The sequence below is a fragment of the Nicotiana attenuata genome, unplaced genomic scaffold (genome assembly GCF_001879085.1).
Source record: "Nicotiana attenuata strain UT unplaced genomic scaffold, NIATTr2, whole genome shotgun sequence".
Lineage (NCBI taxonomy): Eukaryota > Viridiplantae > Streptophyta > Magnoliopsida > Solanales > Solanaceae > Nicotiana > Nicotiana attenuata.
This window is the reverse complement of record NW_017672503.1, coordinates 76483-88058: the sequence shown is the minus strand read 5'-3', so window position 1 is coordinate 88058 and position 11576 is coordinate 76483. Positions and strand designations below refer to the sequence as shown.

General features: G+C 30.7%; 2 protein-coding genes across 2 annotated transcripts; one reads left to right on the top strand and one right to left on the bottom strand.

Annotated features, from left to right (window-relative positions):
* Positions 1-5548: 5548 nt before the first annotated feature.
* On the top strand, positions 5549-6727 carry LOC109213464 (E3 ubiquitin-protein ligase ATL41-like). The gene has a single exon (XM_019377264.1). It carries the CDS (start codon positions 5783-5785, stop codon positions 6512-6514), a length of 732 nt encoding a protein of 243 aa, XP_019232809.1. The 5' UTR covers positions 5549-5782; the 3' UTR covers positions 6515-6727.
* A 1794-nt stretch (positions 6728-8521) lies between these two features.
* LOC109213466 (PLASMODESMATA CALLOSE-BINDING PROTEIN 5-like) lies at positions 8522-10968 on the bottom strand. Its single transcript, XM_019377265.1, has 3 exons — positions 10261-10968; positions 10127-10154; positions 8522-9140 (listed from the first exon to the last, which is right to left on the bottom strand). The coding sequence occupies exons 1-3, from the start codon at positions 10598-10600 to the stop codon at positions 8990-8992; spliced, it is 519 nt and encodes a 172-aa protein (XP_019232810.1). The 5' UTR covers positions 10601-10968; the 3' UTR covers positions 8522-8989.
* Between the last annotated feature and the right edge of the window lie 608 nt (positions 10969-11576).

The window sequence follows — 11576 nt, the reverse complement described above, 5'->3', positions numbered from 1 at the left end:
GGGGGGGGGGGGGGTTCAAATTTTTTGAAGTATAGCGCTCTTTTAAAGGGCGTTATACCCATTTGAATTATTGTTATGTCAGTTAAGCGCAGAAGAGTTATTGGTGGGCCCATAAAATATGTATAGCGTTTTTCTAAAACGCGTTTTATATAAAGCGCCCTTTTAAAAGACGCTTTACCTTAACATCCAAAACGGACGTTAAGGTAAAGCGTCTTTTAAAAGGGTGTTTTATATAGTTTGGTCACTACATTATTTTTCCCCTTATTTCGGTCTTTTGAGTCCAAGAAGACCACATTTAGATTTTGGACCTGTTTACGTCATGTAAGAGATTTCTGTTACTGGTCGTTTTTCTGCAAAGAGGAACTTGGGTGATATACTATCTTAATTTCAATTTAAGCAAAACAAGTATAAAAAAAATGTCCAAAACAGTGGAAAAGTAATTAAGGCAGTTAACTTGGAAGTCAATAAATAACAGAAGGCATGACTACTAGTGTAAGAAAATATGCATTAAGAAAATAGATAAATTTCAAATAATTCAAGGACAGACGTATCAGTTGAAGTCTAACAGAGGAAATATGCAATAAATAGAAGATAAACTATCTCTGCATTTACTTGCACTTTTTCTGTTATCAATTAGGTTGAGATTAGAAAATACAATGCATGGCTAAAACTCTTCTTCGTTTGTTTGGTACGATGAAAATATTTTCCACATAAATATTTTGTCGCGATAAAATCTTTTTTTGTTGTTTAGTTATCAAAAAACATCGTTGAGGAAATATTGTTTTTGACAAATTAAATATTTGACTCTTACTTTATATTATTTGCTTCAACCAACACATAGACATTATTATCAATCGTCTAATGCCCAATATTTCATGAAATTTTCAATGTGAAATACTATCAAATTATTAGACAATATATTCGTTCTTAATAAATATTTTGTTAAAGATACTTTTACTTAGCCAAAAAACCCTATAAATATTAATATATTTTCTCAAAATTATATTTTGAGGAAAACATTTTCCTTGGTATCAACACAAATTAAAGAAGATATTACCGTCCATCACTAGGTATTACCCACTGGCAAGAAATTTGATACTCCTTTAAAAAAAGAAAGTAGTTTAGGTCAAAGTTGAAAGTGTTTGGCGTTTTTTCTTTTAAAGGGAAAGTTAGATTTGGTAAAGTAACATGTGAATTAGGACAAAAATAAGAGCAAGTGGAAAATCTATATATATATATATATATATATATATATATTAAAGCAAGAAAGTTACCATATACTATTGATATTTATTAGCTTGCCACTTGCTCTTATTCTATATTTGACTATTTTAGTTAAATACAAATATATATATATATATATATATATAATATAATTATATATTAAGCAAGAAAGTTACCATATACTATTGATATTTATTAGCTTGCCACTTGCCTTATTCTATATTTGACTATTTTAGTTAAATACAAATAATATAATAATATAATAATATATATATATATAATATATATATATTATATTATTATCGGAATTTGAATTAAAAGATATTTTGAATTATAGATAAAGTTCTAAAATTCGAATTTAAATTAAAATAAAATTTTTTTTTTTTATCATGTTATCATAATTAATTGGTTTAATGATCATGTCATGCATCATGTTAGGAATTTTTTTTTCTAATTATTTAAATACTACTACTTCGCCTCTAGCAAACAAAAAAACTACTCCATATAACTATAAAATCTTTCACATTTAAAATCCTATAAGTAATTCTTTGAAACACTGTAGCTAGATTTGAATAAAACGAAATTCTTTTAAAATAAATATAATATATAGGGTACTATATTTGACTAATAGTATATGGTAACTTTATTATATATATAATAATACTATATACATATAATATAGTATATAACTAAACATATAATATATATATATATATATACATATATATATATATATATATATATATATATATATATAGATGCACACATACGGAATTTGAATTAAAAGATAATTTTGAATTTATAGATAAAGTTCTAAAATTTAAATTTAAATTAATAATAAATTTTATCTTTTTTTTTTCATGTTATCGTACTTAATTCGGTTAATGATCATATGCAATCATGTTACGAACTTTTGTTATTTTTTCTAATTATTTAAATACTACTTCGCCTCTAGCAACAAAGAAAAAAACTACTCCATATAACTATAAAACTCTTTCACATTTAAAATCGTATAAGTATAGTTCTTTGAAACACTGTAGCTAGATTTGAATAAAAGGACTTACCTCAAGATAATATGTATAGGCTTTGAAACACTGTATCTAGATTTGAATAAAACTTTGGCTATACAATTGCTATCATTAATTTCAATTTAGCACATTCAAGGAATTGAAGGGTATAAGCTGAACCCCCTTCATTTAGCTGTAGTCAAGCCAATATTGTAAGGGTATAATATTTTTTTCGTTGAAGAATATTAATTTTGAATCATTAGATTATGTGAAAGGTTTTTCTTTCAAACTCAACAAGAGATAAATTGGTTTCTAATTGATTGTTTCTATAGCAACTTTTAAGTGTAACAAAGAGTATATATAAAGAAAAAATTGGTATGGCGTGATTTTTTTTTTAAATGTAAACAAATTATTTCGAAAAAACTCCTCACTTTTTTTAATTCAAAGATAATAAAAAGGTAAGATATTTTTGAACATTAGTAGAGGGTTTTAAAATTATTATAATCGAAGTTATATCATGGATAAACTCAAAAAACCGAAAACTTATGGAATATTTACATAATATCTGGCCATATTCATTGTTTACTTTTCATAGTTAATATAAATAAATAATGTACCGACAACACACGATTATACACATATTATATATGGATTATATAAATTACACATTATTCAATTTTTTAATTTAGTGGTCGGGTGAGCACCTATTTAGGCTGATTAGATAAAGCCAAAAGAAAATTTTGAAATAATTTCAACCAAAGATTAAAAATATAATTAAAGTTCATATGTAGACAATTTTATTCAAACTCATCCTTTTATAGTGAAATAAATTAATTTTTTGTAACAAAATAAATAATGACATACAAAATAAGATAAAAGAAAATAAATATTGAAAAAAATGTTAGATAGATCTAAAAACGAGAAATAAAAGATGACAACAAATTTCTTCTTATGTTTCATCTTTGTTGAGTATAAACAATTTGAAAGTTAATCTCATCGATTTCAAATATATTTTTTCAACTCAAATACATAGATTATAAGATAAGGATATCTTAGAATATTTTTATTAATTTATATTATGTGTCGTTTTTAAAAAATCACTATTACTAACAAACTGATATGATATTCGAATTTGAATTGGTATGCAATTTGAGTAGTTTGCATTGAGGTTAAGCCAAGTATGGTGTCGAAAATAAAATACTTGACAATTATAAGACAATATATGCAATATTTTATAACAATAATCAACTAATTTAACATTTAATGATTCAAAGAACATTTTTTTTTTTTTTGGTATATATAGGGAATTAAAAATTCAAATTATGGGGCTAGAGATATCGATAAACTTTAAAGTGGAGTCATACTGAAATAAAACCGGCCAAAGAATCATTTAAATTTTTAGATAGTCGTAAAGTGAATTTTAAATTAAGGATAATATCTTCACTTGCATCATTATAAAGATAATCATTATTATAATATATATAAAGTTTTAAAAATTGAAATTTCAAAATAGAAATATTTTTTGAAAGATCAAATCATACCAAATAAGAGTTCAAGTCGTAGTATAAGAGTCACGTCGTAATCAAAGAATCGTTTATATCGTGTCAACCTTTGTGGTTTGCCATAAATATGAGTTATTATTTCACTTTGTGGCTATTTTTAGGTTCCAATGACACATATGAGAATAGTGCAAAAATAAAATTATCACTATGAGAATTGAGAAAATGTTAGTCTTTTTTCATGTAGTGTTTCTTAATTAATAACTGACGATTATCTATAATTATTTAGAAGGTTTAAATGTTAAGGTTATTTACATATAATTCAAATAACTCAAACATTTAACATGGTTAATGTCAAATATCAAAATGGAGTAAAAAAATATCACTAGCTAAAGAATTTTTTATATTTTTAGATAGCCAACTAAAATGAGTTTTAAATTAAGAATAATATTTTCAATTACATTATTATAAAAATACTTATTATTGAAAAATAATATTTTAGAAACTGAAATTTTAAGAAAAAAATATTTTTTAAGAGATATTAACACACCAAATAGGAGTTCAAGTTGTAGTAAAAAAGTTAAGTCTTATCCAAAGAGTCATTCATTGTCTCAACATTTGATTGTTTTGCCATAAATATGAGTTATTATTTTGCTTCCTGACTATTTTTATGATCCAATGACACCGGCAAGAATGGTATCAAAAAAGAAAAATAGAAGAAATAATTAATTTTTCTCATGTAGTTAATATCCAATGATTATCTATATTTACTGAGAAAGTGTAAATTTTAAGATTATTTACATACAATTCAAATAACTTAAATATTTGATATGATTAGTGTCCGCGCATCCGCGAGGGTACTAATACTAGTAATTGAGTAAATTCATATTCGCGTCTTAATTTTTTCTCTGGACATGACGATACTTCTAATATATTTTTGACCGATATTTATAAAATCCACTTGAGCTCAATAAAGTTGTGGTTCCAAATTTGTAGTATGTCTTCAATTAATCTTTTACAATTATAATACTTCTAAGTTTTATTTTAGTTTTCAATAACTTTTAGATGCAACTTCAGTGAATAAATAGAGAGAAAGTTTTGAGAATATAGTTAATTGAACTTTAATAGCGTATAAATGCAACTATACAAGCAACATATATAGTAAAAGCATCAATTTTATTGTAACAATTTCTGATGGAAAAGTGACTCTTATAGAAAGAAAAAAAAAGTTATTGAAGTTTAAACAGAAAATTAAAGGAGAAAATGAGATATATAATTTCAAAGGATAAGCCCCAAAAAAAATTCATAATTCACCTTAGTCGACCAACTAAATTTTTCTCTATTTTGAAAAAATAAAGTAGTTACTGTGCCGTTTAAGCATTGCTTGTTTAATAATTCAACAACTAGGTTAATAGTTTACTAGTTTTCTCAGAAACCCAAAAAAAAATGACATTTGGAACAATGGGACCCTAACTAGAAACCCAATCCGACACCATCGTTATTAAATAATTAAATAAAATAAGTTTTGCAAAGAGTCGAAAACCTAAATTATTTAGGATTTGATATTTATTAATTTCTAAATTAAATAAGAATAAAAAATCAAATTATTTAGGATTTTATATATGATAGTTTCTTGAATTCATGTCTATATAGGATTATTAGCAAAATTCATATGGAAATAGGTTTTCTAGTTCTACTCAAAGTGGGATTTACAATATTATAAATAGAGGTGCTAACTATTTCTTGTAGTTAAGATTCACAATTTATGAGTTGAATGAAAAGATCTCATACCCCTTTCTCTTTTTTGGTTTGCAGGATTTCGTCCAAAAAGAAGGTCAATATTCAACAAGTCAATCCCATTGAAAATATATACTTTCTTCGTATACATACTCACATGGTTCGTTGTTTTCTTTCATTGTCTATATATTATTACCAAACCAAGACAACCTTTTATAAACTGGTTCTTGAAATTGACTTACCAAACATAGAACCACTCCAATAATATTGTATCACCCATTCACCCTTTCTCCTACCCTCCTCTGACTCCTCATCATGGGATTTGACGATGATGATCACCCGTTTTGGGATCACCAGAGAACAAAGAAATATGATCTTAACAGCAAGATCATGTTAACAGCCATAATTTCATTATCTATAGTTATTTTCTTCGTTAGCCTCCTTCATATATACGCAAGGTGTGTGCTTAGACGCCAAGCTCGACAACGGGCGGCGCTTCGACAATTAAGCGCCGCCCATGTTGAGCCACCCAAACAAGGACTCGAACCGTCCGTTATAGCTTCACTTCCTGTATTTACTTTCAAGCAAAATACTAATCCTGCATATGGTGGTAAAGAAAATAATTCTGTTGAGTGCACGATTTGTTTGAGCGTTTTTGAAGATGGTGAAACGGCTAGGACTTTGCCTAATTGCAACCACATTTTTCATGTAGAGTGTATTGATAAATGGTTGGTTTCTCAATCAAAGTGTCCAATTTGCCGGACTGAGGCGGAGCCCCGGTTATTGCCGGAGCCCCGAGAGGGCTTTGTAGGCCGCACTCCGCCGCTCGAGGGTGGTGATTCCTTTGTAGCTATAAATATTGAAGGGAGTTCAGATTGCGGATTAACACAGCCTTCATCATCATCATTAGCAAAAAATAGTGGACCAAGTTCGAGATTAAGCTCGTTTAGGAGGATGCTTAGCAGGGAAATATCATCAACACGATTTCAAGCGGTTCAATCTTGTGGTGAAGAAGATGGTATAAATATTGATCTTGAGAGACAATGATTAATATAGTGCAATTAGGTATGTTTTTTTTTTGTTCAAATTTGAATCTCCATGGCTTCACTTCTTAGCCATGGTACCAGCTCTGTCCCATAGCTTTCTTGTATACACACACAAAGTACATGACAAAAATAGATGATTTATTACTCCGGCTACAGTGTTCTACAATTCTTTTTCCATCAGTACATTTTAATCTGAAAGAAGATTTTGGTTACATTAATGAGTTTTGTGTATATCATATATTAATGAGTTTCACTTTTATATATAGAGCCCGTTTGGCTTTGCTGATTTAGAGTAGCTGATAAGTATTAGGTGCTAAGAAGCACTTTTAAGTGCTGAAGTTGATTTAAAAAATAAGCAGTTACGTGTTTGAATAAAAGTGTTGAAATTAATAATATGCAGCTAAAGAAATGGGTATACGAAGAGTTTTGTTTTAAAAAGAAGTATTTTAGGGATCGAATAGTAAATATTTTGGTCAAACTTAAACTGCTTATAAGCTGAAATTTGATAAGTTGGGGGAGACCAACTTATGGCTTTTGGCTTATTTTTGGCTTATAAGCACTTTTAATTTTACCAAACGCGTAGATAAGCCAAAAAGTGTTTATAAGCCAGTTTGACCAGCTTATAAGCTTAGCCAAACACCATCATAGTAAAAAAGCTTTTTACCCTATCAGGTCATTTAAATTTAAAAATTTAATTATAGAATAACTAGCTATTCATAAACAACGGAATTAGTCACCTAAAGAACAAGACAAGCAACATCTTGTAGCAAGTTAAGAGTCTTAACTTAATTTTTTTTAACAAAAATACAGGGTCTACGCAAAAGTTACTGGGTTCCCGGGAACCCGTATCTTACACCCTAGATCCGCCCCTGGTTAAGACTGTACTATCCATTTCTCTATTGGTGAATATAAGTTAAATCCTACAGTACGTCAATAGGAAGTTCATTGCTAGACTGATCACTTCATTTGGTGCATAAAAGGGAAATTGGATTAGCTAAGGTGATTATGATTTGCTAAGGTCCAAGAAATGATTATGGCATTTGGTAACCTAAAGATGAACGTGATTATTAGTCATATTGATTAAAGAGAATCCAAGAATTAGGTGAGGCTGATCCCTTTTTAAATATATATACTGATTGCATGCTTTGCGTACTTTATCAACCATTGACCTAAGCTGTATATATTCAAGTGGCAAAGCATACTAAAATTTGTTCAAAAGCGGCCGGCTTCATCTTCCAAAGTCAGATATTAAGAAAAACAGTCTATTGTCCAACCGTTGAACAAGTTTTTCCTATTTGTGTTTTGCGTAGAATAAACATTGGTACACAAAATTTGACCATAATCGAGCTATTACCTGTTTCAGGTAAGCTGGTCTAGAGTACTTATGATAGGTCCTTAATATGGAAGTAGTAATTTTAAGTTGATTTTGAGCTATATATGTTCTTTACAATATGAAGATTATTTAGATCACATCGATAAAAGTTCTGAATTTTTTCTAACATTTCTTCCTTGCTTGAACTTCATTAATTAACTCAAACCAAGCCTAATACGAGGTTAGTCCAACAAACTAAAAGTCTCACTTAACCAAATAAGCCCTTTCTGGGGACACTTCAGCTTTCTAGGTCCACATATAGTTGCATCCCAGTTTTGTACAATCAGTTGACCCATAGATTTCATTTCAAAAAAGAAATTCTGATGCTACTCATTTTTCCAGTGAGATGATGAAAATGACCAGTTATTCAATAGGATATACTATGTTGACACAATTTATTGTAAAGAAAGATGCACCTCAGCCTTGCACGTACAGTTAGGTCTCATTGGGACTGAACAAAGAGTTCGTTTGATAGAATATACTCGGGGAAAATAATACATGTATTAGCTTTAGTATTATTAATCCCTTATTTGATAGTGTTTATTTGGTATTATCCTATGTATAACCAATACATAGCAAACCATGACATTAGTAATACCATAGTTTTAATACATGGATAAGCATGTAAACACCCTATGCAATGCATGTTATTTTTACACCAAACCAGACCATGTATAAGAAATAATCCCAGCCCTACCAAACAAATACACATTATTCGGTACTACTCTTATACACCCTACCAAACGACCCTAAATAACTGGAATGACAAGTCCACCCGGAATCCAATCCAAGCTCAGATAAGTACCAAAAGGTAGAACAGCTAGCAACTCATTTTAAAGATGAATGCTCAGATTTACAATGGTGGTTCAGACTTGCAATCAAGGAGAAAGTTCTAATTGCAATTTCTAAAGTTAGCATTACATACCACATCTTGATTAACAAATAAGAAGACATATTTTTAGGATATTTCTTCAATTCTGGCCTTCAAGATTTTGGAGAACCCGTGCAACTAACATCAAATACCTGCAGCAGCTCTTGAGCTGCCCAACAAAACTGTTTACACTACACTACATACAGTGGGACTGAGACTAGATTCTTGCGTTGTCACAAAATCAGCAGACTTGGAAACAGCAAATTGATTGCCATCAAGATATATATCCACCTCCTGGGAATATAACTGCTGGTACTCAAATCTTCTGAAGTCGGACCTAATCCCACATTCGTTGACCCACTAAAATTTCCACTCCTATTTTTGCTGCACAACGATGCACAAAGATACCTCAAAAACTGAAGTCTATACCGGAGATCATAAAGCAACACCAAAATACTACAGAAAAGATAGATACTTTTCTAGTGGTTTGAGAAAATCCTACTGATAAATGTGATAAAGCTTGCGATGTATGCAGTGTTTTATCCGATTCAACTGGATTATAGGAATAAGAAGATGATTAGTGCATTCTTTCTGATCCTATCCAACAAAATTAAGGACCATCAACATAACCAAAAAACCAACCAAATAAGGCTCTCATGACTCAGAGGCGGACCTAAAAGAGGTGTCACTGGCAATCATAAAGTTCGGCAACAATTTCATGTATATATGTATGTCTTTAGAAAATAGTGATATATTAGTAGTGGACACCCTACATACAAGGTAGATTTTAGTTAAATTCAAAATGTACCTCCGACAAAATGTACCTCCGACCTTCAAATTCTAGGTCCACCTCTGTCTCATGTTACACGCAAAAGTAGTTCCTAATTAACAAGGCCAATATCGATCAAGAGCAGAGAATAACAACCTTAAAGCATATTGCAACTCTTCTTCATTCTTTTTTCGCAAAGCTAAGTTGTATCCTCGAACATGAATCAAATATAAGCTTTTATTCTATTTTGATTGATTCTAATACTATTCCATTTTCCTTTTTTAAAATGATTAATTACCATATAAAACTCTATTTACTCTACTTTAAGTTTTACTCATAAGATTTAGTAATATACTACTCCCTACCTATTTCCTTTTAGGTCCGTTCCAAAAAGAATGAACACTTTCTAAATTTGAAAACAATTTAGCTTAAATTCCCAATTCTACGTGAAAAGCTTTTATAACCACACAAATACTGTGGATCCCTTTTTGAGTTGTTTCGAACCACAAATTTCAAAAGGTTCACATAAATCGGAGGGAGTAATAAATAATTCACGTTTAAGGCAACAGTAAGATCTTCTAGCACAATCGATAACAGTTACCTGGATGGAAATTTACATCCACCATGACCTGAAAAAAGTTTATACAAGAAAAACAGAAACCAGAAAAACAAATTAAAGAACAATTTCAGTAACGAAATTATACGGATATGAAAGTTCAAAAGTAAAGTACTCACTGGGATTTATAGAAATGAGAGCAGCGGCGTTATCGAAATTACAAGCATCCTGAGTCATACCATGCCTAATGAAGTAATCATTGAAAGCATACGACGCCGTTTTCTGGATGTCGGAAGCATCATAGCAAGGTCCACCTGGCTGTATAGGCCCACAATTAGCACCTCCAGGCCCACAAGCCCAATCAATCGCCGACTGAAGTGCAGCATCTTCTGCGTTGTTCTTTGCCACACACCACAACTCAACCGTACCCCCTCCGCCGCTGCTGCTGCCGCCTTGGGCAGCACAGAGGGTGGAGAGTAGAGAGAATAAAAGGAGAGAAAATGAGAATTTGGGAGACATTTTCTTTGTTCGGTTACAGGAATTGTAAAAGGGAACGAAATGTAAATAAAGAGGTAATAGCCGTTTAAGAAACGGTTATATATATATATATGAAGAATTGGTAGTTAAGACTGAGAAAATAAAAAGACTGAGAATATGACCGTTGGTTTTGTAATAGATAGAGATCTGAAAATTGCTTAGAAAAGACTAGAGAAGACTAGAGAATAGAGAGTTATTGTTCAGACTGTTTTTTGAGACACGACAAAAATGTACACACACAAAACACTTTCATTTGTTGGAATCCAAGTATGATTAGAGTCTTCCTTTTTTCCCCAATAGGTTATAAACCTTTTTTCTTAAGGGAAAAGAAAAGGCAAAGAGGTTCTAGTGCACTGCGACTCAAAATTAAGTTTTATAAAGTAGTTATTAGATCGATTATGTTGTATTGGATAGAATATTGGCTAGTTAAAATCTCTCTTATTCAGAAGATGAAAGTAACAGAAATGATGTTGAGATAGGTGTATGGGCATACTAGGAAAGATATGATTAGGAATGAAGACATCGGGGACAAGGCGCGAGTGGCCTCCGTGATAGACAAGATGCAGGAAGCGAGATTGAGATGGTACGAAAATGTGAAAAGCAGATGCACAGATGCCCCAGTGAGGAGGTGTGAGATGTTGGCTATGGTGGGGCCAAGGAGAGGTAGAGGTAGGCCGAGAAGTATTAGAGAGAAGTGATTAAAAAGGACTTGGCGTACTTTCGGCATGTCGAAGACACGATCCTTGATAGTAGTGTCTGGAGATCGAGGATTAAGGTAGTAGGTTAGTAAGTAGTCGAGTCTAATTCTTTTTGTACCTGTATTGTTTTGTTTTTCTGTACCTGTAGTACGAGCGTATTCTCATATTTCATATTCTTAAATTTCTAATACTATTTGACGTTTCTTGTTTCAGTTATCTTTTTCTGGCTATGGTTACTGCTTCCCTTTACATAGATTTTC

Coding starts and splice junctions, on each gene's coding strand:
- LOC109213464 (XM_019377264.1), top strand. CDS start 5,783: ATGGGATTTGACGATGATGATCACCCGTTTTGGGATCACCAGAGAACA.
- LOC109213466 (XM_019377265.1), bottom strand. CDS start 10,600: ATGTCTCCCAAATTCTCATTTTCTCTCCTTTTATTCTCTCTACTCTCC. Junction 10,155..10,260: donor TCTCATTTCTATAAATCCCA/GTGAGTACTTTA, acceptor AACTTTTTTCAG/GTCATGGTGGATGTAAATTT. Junction 9,141..10,126: donor GGATGTAAATTTCCATCCAG/GTAACTGTTATC, acceptor ATCGTTGTGCAG/CAAAAATAGGAGTGGAAATT.